The sequence below is a fragment of the Gopherus evgoodei genome, chromosome 3 (genome assembly GCF_007399415.2).
Source record: "Gopherus evgoodei ecotype Sinaloan lineage chromosome 3, rGopEvg1_v1.p, whole genome shotgun sequence".
NCBI classification, from domain to species: domain Eukaryota; kingdom Metazoa; phylum Chordata; order Testudines; family Testudinidae; genus Gopherus; species Gopherus evgoodei.
In genome coordinates this window covers 334,697-359,583 of record NC_044324.1, presented here as the reverse complement: position 1 = coordinate 359,583, position 24,887 = coordinate 334,697, and the positions used below count along the sequence as shown (strand labels likewise).

The 24,887-nt window shown below is 66.4% G+C and overlaps 1 protein-coding gene across 4 annotated transcripts in view; it reads right to left on the bottom strand.

The window, feature by feature from the left end:
* Nucleotides 1-4,617: 4,617 nt before the first annotated feature.
* The window catches only part of ZNF385A (zinc finger protein 385A), a 52,479-nt gene continuing 32,209 nt past the window's right edge, over nt 4,618-24,887 (bottom strand). For all 4 annotated transcript variants that reach the window (XM_030554390.1, XM_030554388.1, XM_030554387.1 and 1 more), the window contains exons 3-7: nt 18,769-18,934; nt 15,479-15,799; nt 11,782-11,960; nt 11,333-11,428; nt 4,618-6,193 (exon numbers count right to left, since the gene is read on the bottom strand). In XM_030554390.1, coding sequence (XP_030410250.1) covers nt 5,969-6,193; nt 11,333-11,428; nt 11,782-11,960; nt 15,479-15,799; nt 18,769-18,934 — 987 coding nt within the window. In that variant the 3' untranslated portion in view covers nt 4,618-5,968. The remainder of the gene's footprint in view (nt 6,194-11,332; nt 11,429-11,781; nt 11,961-15,478; nt 15,800-18,768; nt 18,935-24,887) is intronic.

The window sequence follows — 24,887 nt, the reverse complement described above, 5'->3', positions numbered from 1 at the left end:
CAGGCATTGCTGTCACCGTCGCTCTTGGATGGGGCAGCACCGACACCTGCTGGAGAGTGCGTGAATGCAGGGCCTGGCTCAAGAATCTCAGAGTTCGTCATTGTAGCAAATCCTGTCTCTGCCCCACCCCTCGGGCGTGGAGGAACTTTGAACCCATGAGCTAGGCGAGGCTGGGGGCCCATGGATGGGGAAGGTGGAGGGGACTGGGGGTCCATGAATCATAGAATCATAGACTATCAGGGTTGGAAGGGACCTCAGGAGGTCATCTAGTCCAACCCCCTGCTCAAAGCAGGACCAATCCCCAAATAAATCATGCCACGCTGGGCTTTATCAAGCCAGGCCTTAAAAACCTGTAAGAAAGGAGATTCCACCACCTCCCTAGGTAACCCATTTCAGGATGGGGCAGGTGGAGGGGTGACTGGGGGCCTGTGGATGGGGGATGTCGGGGGGGCTGAAGCAGGGCCGGTGCAACCTATTAGGAGATGTGGCACTAGCATTTGGGGGGCAGCATTTTCTTCGGTGGTGACTGCGGCGGCCGGATCTTCGGCCGCCCCGGCCGCCAGCATTTAGGAGGGGTGGGGAGCGCCACAGTGCTCAGGGATGGGGTGGAGCAGAGGTTAGCTGGGGTGCAGGGCTGCTCAGAGGATTCAGGGGGCCTGGGGTCTTCGGTGGCAGGTCCCAGGGCGGAAAGACCCCGCACCACCAATAGCTCTGGGGGCTCGGACCCCACGAGAGTTTTCCGGGGCTCCCAGAGCAAGTAAAGGAACCCACTCCAGGGGCCCCGAAAAACTCTCACAGGGGCCCCTGTGGGGCCCAAGGCAAATTGCCCCTCTTGCCTCCCCCTCTGGGCAGCCCTGCTGGGGTGGGGAGATGCCGCACGGCTCCTCGGGCCAGAGGGGTTGGGGAGCTGCCACAGGGGGTTCGCCTCAGGGCAGGGGCGGGGGGGGGGAGCTTCCGCTATCGGAAGGGCACATGGTGGAAGTTTCACCTAGGGCGCGAAACATCCTTGCACTGGCCCTGGTCTGAAGGACCAGTGATAGGGAAGGTGGAGGAGACTGGGGGGTCCATGGATGGGGGAGGTGGGGTCCTGGGGGACTAGGAATGGGGAAGGTGGAGGGGGCTGCTGGAGGCCCGTGGATGTGGGAGATGGGGGACTGGGGGACCAGGGATAGGGAAGGTGGAGAGGGCTGGGGGCCTGTGGATGTGGGAGGTGGGGAACTGGGGGACCAGGAATGGGGAAGGTGGAGAGGGCTGGGGGCCTGTGGATGTGGGAGGTGGGGGACTGGGGGACCAGGGATGGGGAAGGTGGAGAGGGCTGGGGGCCTGTGGATGTGGGAGGTGGGGGACTGAGGGACCAGGGATGGAGAAGGTGGAGAGGGCTGGGGGCCTGTGGATGTGGGAGGTGGGGAACTGGGGGACCAGGGATGGGGAAGATGGAGAGGGCTGGGGGCCTGTGGATATGGGAGGTGAGGGGGGCTGGGGGATCAGGGATGGGGAAAGTGGAAGGGACTAGGGGTCCATGGACGGGGGAGGTGGAGGAGCTGGAGGACCAGAGATGGGGAAGGTGGAGGGGGCTGGGGGCCTGTGGATGTGGGGGGGCTGGAGGACCAGGGATGGGGAAGGTGGAGGGGGCTGCTGGGGGTCCATGGACGGAGGAGGTGGGGGGCCTAGGGGACAAGGGATGAGGAAGGTGGAGGGGGCCTATGGAGAGGGGGAAGCAGAGGTGGGGCTGAGCAGTCACTCTCCCATGTGCCATAGGCCACGGGACCCAGGATTGGGGTCACTCCAGTGTGGGGCATCTGGTTACTATGCTGACAGCTTGGCGGGATCAATCCCCACCCTGTCTTTGTGGTCTCCCTCATCTGCCAGCTAGACTCATGGGAGATGGGGAAGGGTCTCAGAGTCAGTCCCAGCCTCCACCCCCCAAGGGCTCCGCTGCAATACTGGGCTGCTGAGTTGTCTGTCCCTGGAGTGCCAGGGTCATGCCCTCCCATTAGGGTGAGTCTTGCTCCCCCCCTCCATGGAAACTGAGGAAAAAATGGGTGAGGGCAGCAGAGGATGCCCAGGGTAGGACATGGCATGGGCCAAGGGCTGGCACCAGGGCCATCCTTCCCCTAGGTGCCCCACTCCCATCATGCCTCTGGGTGCAGAGGAGCCCCAACAGGACACTGCCAGGCTCTCCCCGGGGCTCAGGGTCCCAGTCTCTGTCGGCTCCTCCCTTGCTGGGCCTCCGGCTTGTATCTCCAGGGCCCCGCCGTGTGCCCCACAACCAGCCAGTGGAGCTAGGAGGGTGCCAAGGGCTAATGTCTCTCTGCAGCCTCCCTGGGGGGTTGTGACCAAATACCCTAGGCACCTGCCCAACTGCACTCCTGCCCCTAGGCACAACCCACTGTGGCCTCAGCACCCTCTAGGGCCAGGTGATGATCCTGCCAGGGCTGGAGTCACATTTCTTCCCCGACATGCTCGATGGATGCAGGGACCAGCCACGTCATGGGCAGGGAAGCAGGAACACAGAATTGACCCAACTGAAAAATCTCAAGGCTGCTTCGTCCCTTGGCTCCTTGGGCTGGGAATCCCCATGAGCAGCCTCACTGAGCCAGTGCTTCGGTGCTCCGCCTAACAGCTGCCTTGCTGCAGCCCAGAGGTGGCTGCATTTCAGTGCTGGGAGCCTGCCCCACTCTGAGTGCCATGAGCCCTTTGCTGCCCTGGGGTGCCATCCGGAGGGGGAAGGGGAGGGACCTGGGAACCTGGCTACACTAAGCCCCATCTGCAAAGGTTTGACAGCCTCATGCATGATGCTTCCCCGCAGACACTACTCCACAGCAAGCATGTCAGCCAGCCAGGCATTAGCCGGGCAATGAGCTGGCTGGTGGGCAGTGCCCATGAATGTGGGCACCACTGCCCTCTGCTGGCTGAAATCAGATGTGCTCTACTCTGAGTCATAACCCATGCACTGCCCCCAGCTAGCAGGGATTCTCTTTCACCTCCTGGGGCTGGGAGTCTCCTGGGTTCTAGCCCTGGGTGGGCGCAGCCAGTGCAGTGCCAGGGAGCTGAGTGGGGGACGGGTGCTATAGGGCCCAGGCCGGCGCAGCGACAGACACAGTGAACCTGGGTATTGTGGAGTCAAACCTTGAACTTTATTGTCGTCAGGGTGCAGGGGGCTCGAGCAGAAACACATCGGTGTCACAGCGAGAATCCAGCACAGGACGGACAGGGAGAGACGTCTGGGGTGGAGGCAAAGCCTGGGAGGCGGTGGGGGGGGCGTGCAGGATCTCACCCGAGCGCCCCACGTAGGACAGTCCTTGGCTGAGGTAATGCAGGGAGCATGTGACCCGGCCCTCCCCCCCTCAGCGGAGCCCCCCTTTGTCTATTGCTTTTGCTTTATCACAGTTTTGCTGGCGGAGTTGGGAATTGCAGGCGTGAGCTTGGGGGATCTGATGCTGAGCTCTGAACCAGCAGGGGTATGGGCAGCATGGGGGGCTCAGGAGCCCAGGGCAGGAGCCAGTGTCTAGCCTGGAGCCTAACCCCAGCCTCTGACCCCCAATTGTCCCAGGGCGCTGAGCTCTGAGGCATTTCCCCCACCCCAAACCGTGGCTGAAGGAGGGGGTTGGGATGGCAGCATCCAGCCCCATCAAGTGCCTGCCCCACAGCTAAGGAGCTAGAGGGGCAGGACCCCTTGTCCCTGACCATGAGGGGGTGGCCCAAGGGCTAGATCAGCTCCCAGCCAACCTCTTGGTGGTAGAAGCTGTTTCGAGCCCCCACCCCGGGCCTGGGGCAGGAGCGGACGTCCCTGGCCTCACAGTTGAGATCAGCGTCCTCTGCTGCCCCACAGGGTCAAGGGAGCCACGGGAGCTGAAACACTCCAGACAATCAGAGGCTGCATTTGGGCAAGTGGCCAGGCCAGGGGCCTGCTGAGGTGTCATGTGTCACGGGCCCCGCACTGCTGGGGGTGGAGGGCAATGCTCCTCCGGCAGAATGGGCTTTGGGGGCAGTGACTGACACCTGGGGGGTGGGGGTGAGGTGCTGGCCTGTCGCACAAGCCCTTTGCTGGGGGACGTCCAGTCAATGGAGCACCAGGCACCATACAAAGGGGCAGCCATGGGGGCCAGGCCAGGGGGGTCAGTGGTCCCAGGGTTGCTGAGGTAAGGCTGAGGGGCTGTAGGGTATTAGCCCACCCGTGCCTGGCACGGCCAGCCCCGGGCATTTAACGAGTGTCTGGGATTTATCGGCTGGGGGGTCGAGCGGGGACGGGAAGACGGCTGGTTAATCTCCAGGAAATGACCTGGCCTCTCTGGCTAAGGCTGAGGGGCCTGGGGCCAGGCTGCTGGCTCATTGAGCAGCTTCGGGTGGCTCCACAGGGGGTGAGGACGTGCTGGGGGGGCGGCCGCCATGGCAACAGCATCACAACAGCCCTTCACAAGTCTGTGTCTGGGGCAGCGCTTTTCCAGCAGCACTTGGAGCTCCCCTGGACACCCGCCCACCCCTCCCCTGGGCACTCTAGCCCTTCCCTCCCATCCCCCGATGGGCACCCCACACATCCCTTCCCAATGTGCCACTGACCACTTGATCCACCCCCATCCCTTCCCCTGGCCCCCAAGGGGCACCCCCTATCCCCTGCACACCCTAACCCCAGCCTCTCCATCCCATGTATTTGAGCTAGGGTTTGGCCAGCTGACCCCCTACACATGGGGGGGAGGGATCCTTCCTGGAACTTGGGGCACCACCTGCTCCCTGGCACAGGGAACCCCACCCCTACTCCCTATTGGGGTAGCAGGGGCCCCATGGCAAGGCAAAGGGTGATTCAGCTTGTGCCCATTGCCTGGGCTGAGCCCCTCAGGTCGGGGGGGGAGGCAGGGCCTAGCATGGGTTGCAGCCCCAGGGAGGTAACAGCTGGGCACCCACACAGCCCAGGCTGGGTTCCCCTGCCCCACTTGGATCAGACCCCCAGGGCCTGGCCGGGGCTCCGTCCCTGAAGCATCTGAGCAAGTGCCCTGGCTGCCCTGTGGACCCCCATCCAGTCCTGCCCTACAGGGTGGCCATCCCCAGCCCTCCTCCCACCAGCTGGGACACCCCCTCTCATTCTCAGCACAGCTGATAATATCACCCAAATTTGGGGCTTCCCCTCAGCCTCCTGGCCCCATGGCAGGGGGCTCAGGCCAGGCCCAGCCAGTGGCTCCCTAGGAACAGGGGGGAGGGCGCTACCTCTAGACACAAAGCTCCTGCCTGAAGGGTAGGGGGCGGGCACGGGGGGCACAGTGTGGGCCGCAGGCTGCTGGCCAGGGGCCGTGGTGGCAGCGGGAGGAAGCATGGAGGCAGGTGGCGGGTGCTATGTACACGGGGCAGCCCAGGCCCAAACGTTATTGCAATGGTGTCCGTTCTCCTGGCGGGCCGGGCTCAGTGCAGGCGGACATGGCTTGTGTAGCTGGCGGGCTCCCTGCCCCCACATGGATCCTGCTGGGGGGCTGTAGGGAGCCCCCCCAGCTCTGGGAGGGATGGGGGCACCTCCCCATGGAGAGAGAGATACAAAAAAGATTGCTTGCGATCAGTTCCCTGAGGTACCGGGGGACCCTCCCCCCGATCTGGGGTTGCCCCCCCAACCTGACACTCCATGGAGTCTGACGGGGGGGCTTCTCCCCTCCCCCGTCCTTCTCCCAAGATTCAGATCCCCCCCACGCTTGGTACCAGGGAGAAAAGAGCAATGAAGGGGGCTGTGGGGGTCCCCTCGGCCGCATCCCCGGGGGGCCCAGCACTTGTGCAGAGTTGGCTGGGCCTGGGGGGACAGAGCTGGGGGGCGGGCGGGGGATGGGCTTGTCCCTTTTCTTCTGGGGAAAAAGGATCCGAATTCCAGTTACAAAGCCAGAAACGAAAGGCCCCAAGCCCCGCCCAGCCCCCGCCCAGAAGCCAGGAGCTCGAGTGGGCGCCGGGCGGGTCCAGCGGAGGTGGGCGTCGAGGGGCACAGCAGCGGGCGTCAGTACGGCGAGAAGAGGATGGGCCCGTGAGCAGTTCTGATGGGCCCCGGGGCCGGACGCAGCAGCGGGTGCGTCAGGGGAGGCCCCTGCAGGAGTGGGGGCGTTGGGCGCAGCGTCAGGGGGGCGGAGGCTGCGGCTGCCATCGCTGCTGCCATGGCCAAGGGGCTGGGCAGGAGTCCGGCCGCCAGCGACTTGGGCAGGTCCTTGGGGAAGGCCAGGGGGCTCTGCAAGAGAGAGAGAGGCGGGCTCAGGGGGCGCCCAGAGACAGAGCCAGGTGTGTGGGGGTGGGGTGCCACAGAGAGTGTCGGACATGGGGGGAGGGGCACCCACAAACACAGCACCGGGCTGGGGGGCACCCACAGAAAGAGCACTGGGGCGGGGGTGCCCAACCATGGGGGCAGACCAGGAAAGGCCAGGGTGTGCAGAGGGCACCGGGGGCCATATTTGTCAGCCACCCTCCAGCTGCCTGCCCACTGCATCCATCTGCCTATGGCAGGGTTCTCAAACTGGGGGTCAGGACCCCTCAAGGGGTCGCAAGGTTATTACATGGGGGGTCGCGAGCCGTCAACCTCCACCCCAAACCCCGCTTTGCCTCCAGCATTTATAATGGTGTCAAATGTATAAAAAAGTGTTTTTAATTTATAAGGGGGGGTCGCACTCAGAGGCTTGCTGTGTGAAAGGGGTCCCAGTACAAAAGCTTGAGAGCCACTGGTCTATGGCACCCATCCGTGCCCGTGGCTTCCAGAATACCCGTCCGTCCCTCCATCTGTCCACGGAACATCTGTCCACTGGTCTATGGCACCCATCCGTGCCCGTGGCTTCCAGAATACCCGTCCGTCCCTCCATCTGTCCACGGAACCTCCTCCAACTACCCTGGCCCTCGGCCTGGTGCTCCTGCCCCCTCGGCCCCTGCACTCCCAGGAAGCTCCAGCTCCGCGCCAGCGACCAGCCACAATTCTCTCTGCAGCTGGGCCCAGCAAGGTGAAGGGAGCACCCCGACCCCCTGCCTCTCAGCTCACCCCCTACTTCCCCCCACCCCCGCCTCTCAGCTCACCCCACTTCCCCCACCCCCTGCCTCTCAGCTTACCCCCCTACTTCCCCCCACCCCTGCCTCTCAGCTCACCCCCTACTTCCCCCCACCCCTGCCTCTCAGCTCACCCCCTACTTCCCCCCACCCTCACCTCTCAGCTCACCCCCCTACTTCCCCCCACCCCCTGCCTCTCAGCTCACCCCCGACTTCCCCCCACCCCCGCCTCTCAGCTCACCCCCCTACTTCCCCCCACCCCCGCCTCTCAGCTCACCCCCTACTTCCCCCCACCCCCGCCTCTCAGCTCACCCCCTACTTCCCCCCACCCCCGCCTCTCAGCTCACCCCCTACTTCCCCCCACCCCCGCCTCTCAGCTCACCCCCTACTTCCCCCACCCCCGCCTCTCAGCTCACCCCCCTACTTCCCCCCACCCCGCCTCTCAGCTCACCCCCTATTTCCCCCACCCCCGCCTCTCAGCTCACCCCCCTACTTCCCCCACCCCCGCCTCTCAGCTCACCCCCCTACTTCCCCCCACCCCGCCTCTCAGCTTACCCCCCTACTTCCCCCACCCCCGCCTCTCAGCTCACCCCCCTACTTCCCCCCACCCCCGCCTCTCAGCTCACCCCCCTACTTCCCCCCACCCCCGCCTCTCAGCTTACCCCCCTACTTCCCCCCACCCCCGCCTCTCAGCTCACCCCCCTACTTCCCCCACCCCCGCCTCTCAGCTCACCCCCTACTTCCCCCCACCCCCGCCTCTCAGCTCACCCCCTACTTCCCCCCACCCCCGCCTCTCAGCTCACCCCCCTACTTCCCCCCACCCCCGCCTCTCAGCTCACCCCCCTACTTTCCCCACCCCCCCTCTCAGCTCACCCCCCTACTTCCCCCCACCCCGCCTCTCAGCTCACCCCCCTACTTCCCCCCACCCCTGCCTCTCAGCTCACCCCACTACCCCCCACCCCTGCCTCTCAGCTCACCCCCTACTTCCCCCCACCCCCGCCTCTCAGCTCACCCCCCTACTTCCCCCCACCCCCGCCTCTCAGCTCACCCCACTACCCCCCACCCCCGCCTCTCAGCTCACCCCCTATTTCCCCCACCCCCGCCTCTCAGCTCACCCCCCTACTTCCCCCCACCCCCGCCTCTCAGCTTACCCCCCTACTTCCCCCCACCCCCGCCTCTCAGCTCACCCCCTATTTCCCCCACCCCCGCCTCTCAGCTCACCCCCCTACTTCCCCCCACCCCCGCCTCTCAGCTCACCCCACTTCCCCTCACCCCCGCCTCTCAGCTCACCCCCCTACTTCCCCTCACCCCCGCCTCTCAGCTCACCCCCTACTTCCCCCCACCCCCGCCTCTCAGCTCACCCCCCTACTTCCCCCCACCCCTGCCTCTCAGCTCACCCCACTACCCCCCACCCCTGCCTCTCAGCTCACCCCCTACTTCCCCCCACCCCCCGCCTCTCAGCTCACCCCCCTACTTCCCCCCACCCCCGCCTCTCAGCTCACCCCACTACCCCCCACCCCCGCCTCTCAGCTCACCCCCTATTTCCCCCACCCCCGCCTCTCAGCTCACCCCCCTACTTCCCCCCACCCCCGCCTCTCAGCTTACCCCCCTACTTCCCCCCACCCCCGCCTCTCAGCTCACCCCCTATTTCCCCCACCCCCGCCTCTCAGCTCACCCCCCTACTTCCCCCCACCCCCGCCTCTCAGCTCACCCCACTTCCCCTCACCCCCGCCTCTCAGCTCACCCCCCTACTTCCCCTCACCCCTGCCTCTCAGCTCACCCCCTACTTCCCCCCACCCCCGCCTCTCAGCTCACCCCCTACTTCCCCCCACTCCTGCCTCTCAGCTCACCCCCTACTTCCCCCCACCCCCGCCTCTCAGCTTACCCCCCTACTTCCCCCCACCCCCGCCTCTCAGCTCACCCGCCTACTTCCCCCCACCCCCGCCTCTCAGCTTACCCCCCTACTTCCCCCCACCCCCGCCTCTCAGCTCACCCCCCTAATTCCCCCCACCCCGCCTCTCAGCTCACCCCCCTACTTCCCCTCACCCCCGCCTCTCAGCTCACCCCCCTACTTCTCCCCATCCCGCCTCTCAGCTCACCCCACTTCCCCCCACCCCCGCCTCTCAGCTCACCCCCCTACTTCCCCCCACCCCCGCCTCTCAGCTCACCCCCCTACTTCCCCCCATCCCGCCTCTCAGCTTACCCCCCTACTTCCCCCCACCCCTGCCTCTCAGCTCACCCCCTACTTCCGCCCACCCCCACCTCTCAGCTCACCCCCCTAATTCCCCCCACCCCGCCTCTCAGCTCACCCCCTACTTCCCCCCACCCCCACCTCTCAGCTCACCCCCCTAATTCCCCCCACCCCGCCTCTCAGCTCACCCCCTTACTTCCCCCCACCCCCGCCTCTCAGGTCACCCCCCTACTTCCCCCCACCCCGCCTCTCAGCTCACCCCCTACTTCCCCCCACTCCCTGCCTCTCAGCTCACCCCCCTACTTCCCCCCACCCCCGCCTCTCAGCTCACCCCCTACTTCCCCCCACCCCCTGCCTCTCAGCTCACCCCCCTACTTCCCCCCACCCCCCGCCTCTCAGCTCACCCCCTACTTCCCCCCACTCCCTGCCTCTCAGCTCACCCTCCTGCTTCCCCCCACCTCCACCTCCCCTGCCCCTCAGCCCACCCCCCTACTTCTCCCCACCCCTGCCTCTCAGCTCACCCCCTACTTCCCCCACCCCCGCCTCTCAGCCCACCCCCTTACTTCCCCCCATCTCCGCCTCTCAGCTCACCCCCCTACTTCCCCCCACCCCCGCCTCTCAGCTCATCCCCCTACTTCCCCTCACCCCTGACTCTCAGCTCACCCCTACTTCCCCCCACCCCCTGCCTCTCAGCTCACCCCCTACTTCCCCCACCCCCGCCTCTCAGCCCACCCCCTTACTTCCCCCCATCTCCGCCTCTCAGCTCACCCCCCTACTTCCCCCCACCCCCGCCTCTCAGCTCATCCCCCTACTTCCCCTCACCCCTGACTCTCAGCTCACCCCTACTTCCCCCCACCCCCTGCCTCTCAGCTCACCCCCCTACTTCCCCCACCCCCACCTCTCAGCTCACCCCCCTACTTCCCCCCACCCCCACCTCTCAGCTTACCCCCCTACTTCCCCCCACCCCCGCCTCTCAGCTCACCCCACTTCCCCCCACCCCCGCCTCTCAGCTCACCCGCCTACTTCCCCCACCCCTTGCCTCTCAGCTCACCCCACTTCCCCCCACCCCCGCCTCTCAGCTCACCCTCCTACTTCCCCCCACCCCCGCCTCTCATCTCACCCCCTACTTCCCCCCACCCCGCCTCTCAGCTCACCCCCCTACTTCCCCCCACCCCCGCCTCTCAGCTCACCCCCACTTCCCCCCACCCCTGCCTCTCAGCTCACCCCCACTTCCCCCCACCCCTGCCTCTCAGCTCACCCCCTACCTCCCCCCACCTCATCTCTCAGCTCACCCCCCTGCTTCCCCCCACCTCCACCTCCCCTGCCTCTCAGCTCACCCCCCTACTTCCCCCTACTCCCTGCCTCTGAGCTCACCCCCTACTTATCCCCACCTCCACCTCCCCTGCCTCTCAGCTCACCCCCACTTCCCCCCAACCCCTGCCTCTCAGCTCACCCCCCTACTTCCCCCCACCCCTGCCTCTCAGCTCACCCCCCTACTTCCCCCCACCCCTGCCTCTCAGCTCACCCTCCTGCTTCCCCCCACCTCCACCTCCCCTGCCTCTCAGCTCTCCCACTTACTTCCCCCCACCCCTGCCTCTCAGCTCACCCCCCTGCTTCCCCTCACCCCCACTTCCCCGCCTCTCAGCTCACCCCCCTGCTTCTGCCCACCCCCATCTCCCTGCCTCTCAGCTCACCCCCATACTCCCCTCTGCCTCAGCTCACCCCCACTCTCACCTGCCCGCCTCTCAGCTCACCCCACCCCACTGCCCCTCCGCTCACTCGGGCCGGCTCAAGGCACCAGCTAAGGAAACTGGTGCTTGGGGCGGCCAATTGAAAGGGGCGGCACGTCCGTCCGGTATCGGGGCGGCACGTCTGGGTCTTCGACGGGAATTTGGCGGCGAGTCCGTCATTCCCTCTCTTCCTCTTTGAGCTGCTGCCGAAGTACCACCGAAGAAGAGGAGAGGGACTGAAGGACCCACCGCCAAATTGCCGCTGAAGAAGTGGTGCATTTGTGCTGCCACTGAAGTGCGCCGCACGTCTTTTTTGCCGCTTGGGGTGGCAGAAAAGCTGGTGCCAGCCCTGCAGCTCATCCCCACCCTCCCGCCTCTCAGCTCACCCCCCCACTCCCCGCCCCGCCTCTCAGCTCACCCCCAGCTCGGCTGAGCTGCGCTGCTTCTTGTGCCGGCTCAGCAGGGGGTTGGGCTTCCCGGCTACCCCATCCCGGTGTCTTCGGCTGGAAATGTGCTGCGGGGGGAAGGAGAGAGTCAGAGCCCTGCCTTGAGCTGCTAGAGTCTAGACCCTGCTCCCCTCCCAGAGCTGGGCAGGGAACCGAGGAATCCTGGCACCAGCCCTCTGCTCCAACCACTAGACCCTGCTCCGCTCCCAAAGCTGGGCATGGAACCCAGGAGTCCTGACTCCAGCCCGGGTTCAGAGCTGAGACTCGGTGTCTCCAAGCACCCCCAGCTGGGATCAGACCCAGGAGCCACCTCCTTCCCGACGTGGGAGACTGGCCTGCCCCCACCCCACATGCCCTGCGGGAGGCGTGATGGTGGGGTGGGGAGGCTGGGAGGACATGGGGGTCCCCAGCAGTGCCTCACCTGTTTGAGCTGGATCTCTGAGTTGACCTTGACGTTGCAGATCTCACAGTGGAAGGTGCGCTCCTGAGCATTGGGGTCCTGGCTGCCTGGCTCCCCGCTGGCCGTGGGGCCCAGCCGCGGGTATGCCTTGATGGGCCCCAGCCCGCTGCGCGCCTCCAGGATGGTTTTGTGCTTGGTACCTGGGCGGGCAGAGGGGGCAGTGAGGGGGAGCAGTGGTGGGAGCAACCCAGCCCTATGGCCAGGGCTCCCACCCTGCTCCCCACAGTACCCTCTGCTGGGAGAGGCTGGGCTGGAGGAGCTAGGAGCTCACCCCTCCATAGCCAGTGCTCCCACTCCACACCCCACAGCACCCTCTTTTGGAGAGGCTGGAGCCTTGATTAGTTTCACTTTGGATGGATTGAGTTTGCTGGCTCTTTGCTGGACCAATAAGAGGGCAGAAGCCCCCTCACCTGGCCCTGTGCTCAGCTCGGCTGGGCCAGGGCAGATCCCTGGGGCTGGGGCTGTTTGGCACAGCACAGATGCTCCTCGCAGGGGCCTGGCTGCTGCCCCTCACACGCCCAGCACAGACAGGGCCACCGGCAGGGGGCAGGTGGGGAATTCCCTGGGCACTCACTGAGGGGCGGGAAGCTGGTCACGAACGTCCCCTGCCCAGCTCACTTGCCCCAATCCGCAGCTCCCCCCACTCTGCCGTCCCAGCCCTGGCTCCCCCCACACACACAGTCGTGCCAATTCCCCTCAATCCTGACCCGCAGCCCCCTGCTACTCTAGCCCCGGCCTCCCTCACACAGCTCAGTCAATGTCTCTCAATCCCAATCCACAGAGCCCCTTTCTAGTGGGTGTGCCCGCAGGGCAGGTGGGGGCAGGGTACGGCTGAGGGGGGGCTAGATGAGCTGAGAGATGGCTGGAGGAGGTGTGGGGGGTAGAGGACCCAGGAGGATAACTAGACAAGCGGAGTGTGGCTGGATGAGCTGGGGGGGGCTAGACAAGCCAGGGGGTAGCTGGATGAGCAGGGTGTGGCTGGATGAGCTGAGGGGGGAGGCTAGATGAGCTAGGGGGGCTGGATGCATGGGAGAGGCTAGACAAGCAAGGGGTGGCTAGAGGAGCGGAGGGCGTGGATTAGCCAGAGGGCTGAACGAACCAGGGGGTAGCTGGATGAGCAGGGTGTGGCTGGATGAGCTGGGGGGGGAGCTAGACAAGTCAGGGGGGGCTGGACGAGCTAGGGGGGCTGGACGCACAGGGAGCTGGATGAGCTGAGGTGGGGCTATACAAGTGGGAGGGGTGGCTGGATGAGCTGGGCAGGGGCTAGATGAGCCGGGGGTAGCTGGATGAGCAGGTTGTGGCTGGATGAACTGGAGGAGGGGCTAGAAGAGCTGCTGGGGGGGCAGACAAGCAGGGGGTGGCTACAGGAACAGATAGGGTGGATTAGCCGAGGGGCTGAACGAACTGGGGGGTAGCTGGATGACTGCAGTGTGGCTGGATGAGCTGTAGGGAGCTGGACGCACAGGGGGCTGGATGAGCTTGGGATGGGGCTAGATGAGCTGGGCAGGGCAGGGGCTGGACACACTGGGGGCGTGGCTGGATGACGAGTGTGGCTGGATAAGCTGGGGGGGCTAGACGAACTGGGGGGGCTGGACGCAAGGAGGGGCTGGACGAGTTGGGGGAGTAGCTGGATGAGTGGAGTGTGGCTAGATGAGCTGGGGGGAGGCTGGACACACGGGGGGGTGGCTGAATGAGTGGAGTGTGGCTGGATGTGCTTGGGACGGGGCTGGACGCACGGGGGGGGCGTGGCTGGATGAGCTTGTGACGGGGCTAGATAAGCTGGGGGGGCTGGAAGCACAGAGGGGCTGGATGAGCTGGGGGTGCTGGATGCATGAGGGTGGGGGGTGGCTGGAAGAGTTGGGCAGCAGCTAGACAAGGCAGGGGGTGGCTGGATGAGTAGCGTGTGGCTGGACGAGCTGGGAGAGGCTAGACGAGCTGGCAGGGGGCTGGACGAGCTGGGGGGTGGCAGGAGGAGCCATGCAGGGTGGCTGGATAAGTGGAGTGGGGCTGGATGAGCTGGGGGGGCTAGACGAGCTGGGGGGGGTGGCTGGACAAGTCGGGGGGTGGCAGGATAAGTGGAGTGGGGCTGGATGAGCTGGGAGGGCTAGACAAGCTGCGGGGGGGCTGGACAAGCCGGGGGGGGCTGGACAAGCCGGGGGGGGCTGGACAAGCTGGGCAGCGGCTAGACGAGCTGGGTGGTAGTTGGATGAGTGGAGTGTGGCTGGATGAGCTGGGGGGGCGGGGGCTAGACGAGCTAGGGGGAGCTGGATGAGCCAGGGGGGCTGGACGAGCTCGGGGGGTGGCTGGACGAGACGGGGGGTCGCAGGAGGAGCCATGGGGGGTAGCTGGACGGCAGCAGGCCTGGGAAGCGTGTTGCAGCCAGGCAGGGTGGGGCTGCCTGGACTCAGTGTGGCCCTTGCTCTGTTTTTCCAGGGCTGGGGCAGGAAATGCGGGTCCCTGGGGAGGGCGCCGGGAGCTCAGGCCAGGGCCCGGGCCCGTCTCTGGCAGGCTCCGGAGGCCCAGCCCCGGCTGCTTCTGGAAATTTAGAGGCTCCCTGGCCTGAGCCCCAGCAGCTGAGCACGCTGGGAAATTCCAGTCTGGTAAAGAAGGGCTGGGGTTGCAGGACTCAGGGAGAATGCTGGGGGGTTGGGACTGAGGGGCACTGGCAGAGCTAGGGGGGCAGAGCCCAGGGCTGGGAGAGCAGAGGGCTGCAGGATGAGGTTGAGGGGTGCCGGCAGCACTTGGGGTTGGGGGGAGCCCAGAGCTGGGCTAGCAGAGGGCTGCGGGCAGTGGCGAATTAACAAATTTGCCGCCCCTAGGCCCTCAAAAAATTGCCGCCCCCTGTGCGCCAGCTCACCTCCGCTCCCCCGCGGCAAGCCTGGGAGGGAGGGGGGAGAAGGGGAGTTGCGGCGCGCTCGGGGATAGCGGAGGTAGCGTGGAGGTGAGCTGGGGCAGGGAGTGGTTCCCTGCCCCCCCGAAGAGTTACTCCCCACGCCCGCCAGCCCCAGGTCACCTCCGCTATCCCCCAATCGCGCCGCTACTCACTTCTCCCTCCCAGCATTTCCGCACGGCTAGCCTGGGAGGGAGGTGGAAGGAGGGAAGCGCGGCGCGCCTGGGGGAAGAGGCAGGCTGGAGATTTGGGGAAGGGACGGAGTTGGGGAGCGGGCGTGAGCAAATTTGATGCCCCTGCAAATTTGCCGCCCCAGGCCTAGGCCTTGGCCTTGTTGGCCTAGGCGATAATACGCCGCTGGCTGCAGGTTGGGATTGGAGGCACTGCCAGAGCTCTGTGGGGAGCCACATAATTTCATAGATTTCTGCCCTAGGGCATGTGCCCCGGTGCTGCCCCTGCCCGGCCGCCAACTGGCCTGGTGCTGCCCTGCCCACCCTACTGACATCCCTGATTGTAGAACCTTGGAATCTGTTTCGAAAAGGACCTGAACTTTCCCACGTGGCACCGTGTGGGGGCCCAGTCCTGGGGCAAGGACCCGGTTATTTTAGTCTCTAGAATAAAGGCAGCATTGTTGGGCCTGGCAGAACCCAGATGGCCCAGGAGGAGGCGCCACATGGCCCAGGAGAAGGGGCCACATGGCGCTTGCTGGCACAGCCCATGGTGGAGCACCTGTTCCACAGCAGGGCTGCCCGTCCCCCGTCCCTGTACCTTTGTTGTGGGCCTCCAGCTGCGACAGGGAGTTCACAGCCACCTTGCAGAGGGCGCAGTACAGCAGCTTCTTGGCCTTCTCCTCGTCTGACTTGGAGGTCGCCCCTGGCCCCACGCTGCCATTGTTGCTGGGCACAGAGGTGCCAGCGGGCACTGACGCCACGTCCCCCATGGCCAGCGTGCCCCTGGGATCCTGGTTTGCTTCTGCAAAGGAGGCCTGGTTGGGTGGCACGGCTGGGACCGGAGATGCCAGGTACGGCGGCTTGAAGGGTGAGGTGGGCGCCGAGGGCGCTGTCCCCCCCAGCCCGTTCTGTTGCTCGGCTGCAGGATAGGAGAGCAGGTTCAGAGCTGGGGTGGGGTGGGGAGCCAGGCAGGGCTGCAGACACAGCTGGATCCTCGGGGTCTGTGCCCCACGGCAGGAGGGAGCAGCCAGTTGGAGTGCCTGGACGAGGGGTGAGGACCCCGGGTTACCTGGGCACAGGACAGGCTCAGTACCCCTGGGGCAGGGAAAGGACTGGCTGCAACCTCTTTCCCCTGTGTCCTGCCTATCCCTGAACACCCCACAGGCCCCCGTGCACCCCAGGTGCTGCAGAGCCAGCTAGCAGGGGGGAGGCTGCCCCCCACGGTGCCCATGGAGGGCGCGATCCTGGCCCAGTGCATGCCCTGCTGTTGCAGTGCGAGTAAGTCAGTGGCGCCATTAGCACTTGCTGCTCACCCCTCGGCGCAGCGTGGCAGGAGATGGGCTGGTGGGGCTGGCAAAGGGGCGGCCTGTGGAGGGTCACTGGGGCTGGGATTCAGGGGCCTCGGCACAGCAGTGTGTGGTGAAGCCCCGGGCTGGGGGTTGGGCCTTAGGGGCATCACCCCCTCTATCCAAACCAGTCCGGCTGGGCCACCAGGTCGCCAGCTGAGCCGGGGGCACGGGGCAAACTCAAGTGAGCCCCACGGAGGAGCAGCTCCCACGAGGCCCGACAGGAGCCCAGGGCCCTTCCCCGCTGACTGCCCACAAGGGGCCAGCTGGGGTTGGGTGCAGGACAGGTTCTGGGGCGCCAGGCTGCACAGCGCCCCCTAGTGCCACTCTGGGGTCAGCCCTGCTTGAAGGGAGAGCACCCCCGACTGAGCCCCCCTGCTCCCTACAGCCCCTGTAGTGTTTTGCGGTGGGCTCCTGCGCCAGCCCTGCCCCTACTCAGCCCGGCTGGCTGCCTGCCCCATGCCACAGGGGGAGGGATCTATCACTGAGCACGGCTGGGCAATGCCAACCATCGGCTCCGAGAACGAACCTGCCCAGCCCGGGCAGAGCCCACGGCCCCTCCAGACGGGCTTTCCCGGCTCAGGAGGCCCAGGCTGCCACATACACAGGCCCCTCCCCCACCTAGTCCCCCCACCCCCCCATGCTGGCCCAGCCTCCTTTCCCCCCACCCAGCCTCCTCCCCCCAACACTAGCCGCTCTGCCCCCTGAGCACAAGGCCCAGAGTGCAAGTGCTGCTCTATAATTCATGGGGCCCCATCAAACATCCCCCCCGCCCCAGTTCCACTCGTAAGGAAAGTTTCCAGGCCAGGGGCATGCAGGGCAGCGCAGCTCCGGTAACCACGCTGATCGGGTTCCCAGCTCACACGGCGGTGGGGTGGGGGTCGGGGGCTTGGAGCCAGCTGGAGGCACCCATAGGCTGGCTGGGGTCCCACAACTGGGCACTAGCAGCAGGGGGCGGTCCCCTTCCCCCCAGCCTCCCTGTGCATGGAGCTAGGGCAGGATGGAGCTGGGGCTGGGGCTGGGTCCCTACCATCCCAGCCCCGGGCTTCCTGCCCCCCAGCTCTGCCAGTGCCCCCCAGCCCTCTGCCATCCCAGTCCTGGCCTTCTTGCCTCCACCTCTGCAAGTGCCCTCCAGCCCCCTGCCATCCAGCCCTGCCCTTCCTGCCCTCACCTCTGCCAGTGCCCCTCAGCCCCCTGCCATCCTAGCCCTGCCCTTCTTGCCCTCACTTCTGGCAGTGCCCCCCAGCCCCCTGCCATCCCAGTCCTGGCCTCACCTTCCTGCCCCCCAGCTCTGCCAGTGCCCCATCGTCCCCTGTCCCCAACCCAGTGCCCCACAGCCCCCTGCCATCCCAGCCCCGGGCCTCCTGCCCCCCAGCTCTACCAGTGCCCCCCACCCACTGCCATCCCAGCCTGGCCTTCCTGCCCCCAGTTCTGCCAGTGCCCCACAGCCCCCTGCCATCCCAGCCCTGAGTTTCCTGCCCTGCAGCTCTGCCAGTGCCCCCCAGCCCTCTGCCATCCCAGTCCTGGCCTGGCCTTCCTGCTCCCCACCTCTGCCAGTGTCCCATAGTCCCCTGTCCCTCAACCCAGGGCCCCACAGCCTCCTCTTCCCCAACCCAGCGCCCCACAGCCCCCTGCCATCTCAGCCCTGGGCTTCCTGCCCCCAGCTTTGCCAGTGCCCCCCAGCCTCCTGCCATCCCAGCCCTGGCCTTCCTTCCCCCCCAGCTCTGCCAAACCTGATGCCCACGCCCCTCTGTTGCAGCCTAGTTCGCTGTTGGCTCTAAGGATGTGATGCCAAGGGGAGAACAGGATCTGGATCCAGTCCGTCCCCTCCCCACCACCCCCACATACATGGTGCCAGCTGCAGGTGCAAGCCATGATCTCAGCCTTGGGGTGGTGTGGGGATGGGCAGGGGTGTGTGTGTGTGTGGTGGTGGGGAGGGGCACGAGTTAATTGTCTGGCAGCACCACAGCGCCAGACTCTGCAGAGCCACCCGGCTTCCGGGCACCAAACGGCTCCATTACCCTCCTGTTGCAAGCGGAATCAATTTTTAATTCGATGCTATTTAATTAGCCGCCCAACTCGGCTGACGGGCCAGCTCGGGTTCCCACTGCAGAGGGAGCTGCCCCAGAGCTGGAGTATGGGCCGGGGCTGCCCTGTGTGGTTGGGGATGGGATAGAATTGCCCCTCAGTCCCAGGGTAGCGTTGCTGGGCACCACTGAGCAGCTGACGTCCCACCCCAGAACCAGCCGCAATTCAGCCTGTCACAGCAGGCTGGCAGCTGCCACGCAGGGCAGTGCTGGGACTGCCCCCTGCCCTGTGCCGAGAATGGGTCCCCCTTCTGGCACTACCGCTGTCTGGGGCAGGATCTCCCAGCCCCCAACCCCAGGGGTGCCACAGTACTCCCTCAGGCACCAGCACCAGACCAAGGGGGTGGGGAAGGTGCTAAGGTGGGGGTTACCGCTGTGCATGATCAGCAGCCGGGGGCACATGGGTGCCGAGGGCCCGGGGGGAAGTGGGAAGGGCCCACGGGGGCAGGGAGCACCTGGCTTGTCTGAGTCGCTCTCGCTGACGCTGGACATGGGGCTGCCCACGGGCCCCAGCTTGTCGCCCTCGCGGGGCCCCGACTCCTTCTGCCGCGTCTTGGCTGCCTCCATGCCCTTGACGCGCCGGGCGTGTCGGTTCCCCTTGTAGTGCGCCTCGGCCTGGCTCTGTGGGGAGAGGGGAGGTCAGGGCACCCTGGGAAACCCTGACAGAACGACCTCCACCTTACCCCCATCCTCCCCTGCCCTGCCCCCCAAGCCTCCCTGCCCTCTAACCTCCCCAAGCCCCAGCGCAGTCCCCCACATCAACCCCTGATCTGACACTTCTCCCACTGTGCAGACTCCCCACATCAACCCCTGACCCTCCCCCCACAGTGCAGACTCCCCACATCAACCCCTGACCCTCCCCCCACAGTACGCCCCCCCCACCAACCTCCAACCCTCCCCCCACTGCACAGCCTCCCTACATCAACCCGACCTGACACTTCCCCCACAGTGCAGACTCCAGACATCAACCCCTGACCCTCCCCCCACAGTGGGGCCCCCCCACATCAACCCCTGACCCTCCCCCCACAGTGCGGCTCCCCCCTACACCAACTCCCTCCCCCTACAGCGTGACCCCCCCCACATCAACCCCCCAACCCTCCCCCCACTGCACGGACTCCCCACATCAACCCCCAACCTGACACTTCGCCCATAGTGTAGACCCCCCACACCAACCCCCAACCCTCCCCCTAGTGTGGCCCCACACACCAACCCCCAAAACTCTCCCCACAGTGTGCCCCCCAACCCTCCCCCCCACAGTGTACCCCTCCCACCAGCCCAACCCTCCCCCACAGTGTGGCCCTCCCACACCAATTCCCCCTCCCATAGTTCGCCCCCCCCGACCAGCCCCTGACCCTCCCCCCACAGTATGCCCCCCCACCAATCCCCAACTTTCTCCCCCACAGTGCGGACCCCCCACACCAACCCCTGACCCTCCCCCCAGTGCAGCCCCCCCATAAACCCTTGACCCTCCCCCCACAGTGTGGCCTATCTACACCAGCTCCTGACCCTCCCCCCCAACATGCCCCCCCAGAAACCCCCGACCCTCCCCCTACAATGCACCCCCAGAAACCCCTGACCCTCCCCCACAGTGCAGCCCCCCTACACCAACCCCCGACCTGACACTTCCCTCACAGTGCGCCCCCATCAACCACTGATCTTCTCCCCACAGCTTCCTGACCCTCCTTCCCCCCCAGCAGCCTCCCCCAGTTGCTTGGCCCCCTCACCCTGCAGCCAGCACAGACCCTTGGGGCAGAACAGGCCCCAACCACCCCCAACTGGCCACCCCCGCTCCTGAGCTCCAGTCAGCTCAGCCCGGCTGCGAGGGAGGGGTGCAGTGCATCTTCTAGTAACTGCTGGCAACACCCTGCCATGAAGGATCCCAGCTGGGAGCTCTGACAGCCTGGGGAGGGGAGGGTCCAGCACATTGCAGCCGATGGGCCCCTGCACCCATGCAGCTCCCCACTGGGGGCCTGGAGCACTCAGCAACTGGGCCAGAGGGGAGAGCTGCGGGATCTAGTGGTTAGAAAGGGCTGGGAGCCAGGACTCCTGGGTTCCATGCCCTGCTCTAGGAAGGTGAGGTGGTAAGAGCAGGGGGGTAGGAGCCAGGAGAAGGAATGATTGGGGTGCTGCTAACTCCCTGGGGTGGATGTGCTGCCTTCACAGCACCCCCACATGGCAGAGGCTCTTGCTGCAGCTAAGCCCAATATGGATTCTCTTCTGCTCCTAATGAGTCTGGTTGTTCTCGGGCCATTGCCCCCAGGGCACCCCGGGAGATCTCCTGAACCCCATCCTGCCCGGCTGGAGAGACACAGCCCTCCCCAGCCACACTGGCTACCAGAGCCAGCAGGGGCCACCCAGGAGCAGAGATGGGGCTGTGCTGGGCATGGGGCAGAGAGATAGGGGTGTGCGGCTCCTGGGAGGGCACGATGGATGGGAGTGTTGGGCTGTACGCTGCCCAGAGGGGGCACTGGATGTGGGGAGCTTCAGGCTGTACACCGTCCAGAAGGGGTGCTGGGGGGGGAGCATCGGGCTGAACATTGCACAGAGTGGGAGCTTGGTGGGGAGCGCTGGGTTGTAGCCGCCCGGAGCAGATGCAGAGGGGAGAGCCGGCTGTACACTGCCTGGAGGGTGTGCTGGGGGGGGAGCGCAGGGTTGTAGCTGCCCGGAGCGGGTGCTGGGGGGAGCGCTGGGCTGTAGACACCCCAAAAGTGTGCTGGGGAGAAGTGCTGGGCTGTAGCCACCCTGAGAGGGTGCTGGGCGGGAGCGCAGGGCTGTAGCTGCCTGGAGGGGGTACGGGGGGGGAGTGTTGGGCTGTAGCCACCCTGAGGGGGTGTTGGGAGGGGAGCACAGGGCTGTAGCTGCCTGGATGGGGTGCGGGGGGGGGGAGTGCTGGGCTGTAGCCGCCTGGAGAGGGTGCTGGGGGAAGCACTGGGCTATAGCCGCCTAGAGGGGGTGCTGGGGGGAGCACTGGGCTGTAGCTGCCTGGAGGGGGTGCTGGGGGGAGCACTGGGCTGTAGCTGCCTGGAGGGGGTACTGGGGGGGGAGAGCGCAGGGCTGTAGCTGCCTGGAGCGGGTACTGGGGGGGGAGCACTGGGCTGTAGCTGCCTGGAGGGGATGCTGGGGGAGAGCGCAGGGCTGTAGCTGCCTGGAGGGGGTGCTGGGGGGGAGCACTGGGCTGTAGCTGCCTGGAGGGGGTGCTGGGGGGGAGCACTGGGCTGTAGCCACCTGGAGGGGGTGCTGGGGGGAGCACTGGGCTGTAGCTGCCTGGAGAGGGTGCTGGGGGGGAGCACTGGGCTGTAGCCGCCTGGAGAGGGTGCTGGGGGGGGAGCACTGGGCTGTAGCTGCCTGGAGGGGGTGCTGGGGGGGGAGCGCAGGGCTGTAGCTGCCTGGAGGGGGCGCTGGGGGGGAGCACTGGGCTGTAGCCGCCCGGAGGAGGTACTGGGGGGGGAGCGCAGGGCTGTAGCCGCCTGGAGGGGGTGCTGGGGGTAGCACTGGGCTGCAGCTGCCCCGGGCGAGGCTGCTGCTGGCCGCACTCACCCTTGTTTGTTTATCCCAGGACTCGGCGCTTGGGCTGCACCTGGGGTCACAGCTTGAGATGTGGCTGCAACCACAGCTGGGAGACAACAACAAACCGCAGCCGAGCTAATCCCCAGCCACCGGCCACCAGCCCCCGGCGCCACCCCCGCCCCGCCCCGCCTCCAGTGCTGAGGGTCCACAGCCCCTGGCTGCTGCTGGGAGACGGACAAGCCCTAGGGCTCTGCCAGTGCCCCTCAGTCCTGACCCGCAGCCCCGCTAGCCCAGCCCTGCCCCTCACCCCCCCAGCTCTGCCAGTGCCCCTCAGTCCTGACCCGCAGCCCCACTAGCCCAGCCCTGCCCCCCGCTCCCCCAGCTCTGCCAGTGCCCCTCAGTCCTGACCCGCAGCCCCGCTAGCCGAGCCCTGCCCCTCGCCCCCCCAGCTCTGCCAGTGCCCCTCAGTCCTGACCCGCAGCCCCGCTAGCCCAGCTCTGCCCCTCGCCCCCCCAGCTCTGCCAGTGCCCCTCAGTCCTGACCCGCAGCCCCTACTAGCCCAGCCCTGCCCCCCGCCCCCCAGTGCCCCTCAGTCCTGACCCGCAGCCCCCTGCTAGCCCAGACTTGCCCCCCGCCCCCCAGTGCCCCTCAGTCCTGACCCGCAGCCCCCTGCTAGCCCAGCCCTGCCCCCTGCCCCCCAGTGCCTCTCGATCCTGCCCCGCAGCCCCTGCTAGCCCAGCCCTGCCCCCCGCCCCCCAGTGCCTCTCAATCTCAAACCACAGCCCCTGCTAGCCAAGCCCTGCCCCCTCCAGTGCCCCTCAATCCCGACCCACAGCCTCTGCTATCCCAGCCCTGAGCGTCCCCTAGCTCTGCCGGTGCCCTGGTGCTGCTGGCAGGCCGTGGGGCTGGCTGTGGGGTGTTGGTGCCCGTGGGCAGATGGCACCCATTTTCGGGACGGGTTTCCGCCATTAGCAAGGGTTTAAACATCCAGTGACTCATGCCATGTAGCAGCAGCATCCCCCACTGGGACCGGCACCCTTCGCTCTGGCAGATACCCGCTGGCCCCACGCTGCGCCCATGGGCTCCAAGTGCATCCTGGGGGGAGCAGATCCCCCTCCCTCACCTCCTTTGGAGCCGCTGGCCAGACGGGGGCTGGGAGCAGATCCTGGCCAAGTTGCGGGAGCCGATAGGAATAACAGCTGCACTGACGCAGGACAATGCTGCGGGGTGGGGGAATCTCTCCTGCTGAAGTAGCTCGGCACAGCTGGCCAGGGGCAATGCAGATAAGCGGTGCCCAGCCTGCAGGGGGCACTGCTAGCCCCTGGTACCCCCTCCCTGTGCTCTGCCCAAGGGGCCCAGCCTCGGATGGGGCTCACTCTAGCTGGGCCCCACCGCCAACCCGCTCCAGCCCAACTCGAACCATAGAGCTGCAAAGAACCCCACCCCCGAGACCCAGGCCCCAGGCCAAGGGCCTGATGCAGCGGGGAGCAGAGCCGGGGCAGGGGTGGGCAACAGAACAGAGCCCAGGGGTGCTCAGAGGGGTGTGGGGCTCAGCAAGGCATGCTATCCCCCCGGGTCAGTGCTGACCCTGGTGCTAGGGGGTGCTGTGCCAGAGGGAGGGGGGCTTGGTCAGGGGAGCTCCCTTCCCGGTCAGTGCTGACTCGTGGGCCGTGTCCTGACTGCTCCCTGCATGCACCCCCCCGACACCACCCTCCCTACATGCACAAACTGCCTGCCGGACAGCACTTTCCGCACATTCCCACAATGCTCCTGGGCAGGGCAGGGGGCTCAGGGCAGGGGGGTGGCATATAGGAGGGGTGCAGGGAGCGGCAGGGGGCTCAAGGCAGGGGATTGGGGTGCAGGAGGGGGTGCGGCAGGGGGCTCAGGGCAGGCGGTTGAGGTGCAGGAGGGGTGCGGGGTGAGGGCTCTAGCCCGGCGACGCTTACCTGGAGTGGCCCCGGGGTGGCAGTGGGGCTAAGGCAGACTCCCTGCCTGCCCTGGCCCCGCACCGCTCCTGGAAGCAGCTGGCACCATGTCCCTGCGGCCCCTGGGGTAGGGGGAGCAGAGGGCTCTGTGTGCTGCCCTCGCCTGTGGGTACCTCCCTCAAAGCTCCCAGGGGCCGCAGGGACATGGTGCTGGCCACTTCCAGGAGTGGCGCAGGGCCCACGCGCCACAGGGGTGGCGATCCCGAGGGCCGGATCCGAAGCCCTGACAGGCCAGATCCGGCCCTCGGGCCATAGTTTGCCCACCCCTAATTTAGACTGAGCCCCAGGGGGAGGGTCAGTGTCAGACAGGGGTCAGGCTATGGGGGGAGGGGAAAGGGTGTGACCCCAACCCATCCACCAGGGAACACACAGAAGAACTCTCAGCAGCTCCAATGTCCGCTGGTGATCAAGGAGCAAGCCTGGTCTATACAGCCAGCGCTGCCTAGGGAAGTCGTCCCATCCCTGGCCTGGTGCAGCTTGGCCTGGCCCGCCCCTCCTGTGGGGCCCAGACCAGCTCTGCCATCCCCCACCTCGGGTCATGTCCCCGGGGTCCAAGCAGAGCCAAGCCCCCATCAGCCCTGTGACCAAGTGGGAAGATTGAGTAATATTTTTAAGAAGCTGAGCTTTGCCTCAGTTTCCCCTGTGTGCAGCACTGCTCCCTAGTGAGGGGGAGGCTTGTGTGCTCTCAGGGCAGGCTAAGACGCAGGTGGGTATCACCGAGCTGTCTGGGCCTTGATCCCCACCTCAGGGCAAACCCAATCGCCACGACATGGCCACCAAGCAACCAAGGCCCCAGAGAGATACGGACGCCGCCTCTGTGCAGGGGGGTGAGCCCCTCCTGCTTGGGAGCCCAGGCTAGGCCTAAGCGCTGGCTGCTGGAGGAGCAGGGGGTTCAGGGGAAGCCCACTGAGGCACAGGTGTCAACTTCTCCTGGTGCCAGTGGGTGCTTGCGCCCCCCAGCCCTTGGCCCTGCTCTAACTCCAGCCCCGCCCCACACTCATTCCAACCCCTTCCCCAAAGTCCCCGCCCCAACTCCACCCCCTCCCTGCCCCTATTGGACCCCTTCCCCAAATCCTGGCCCT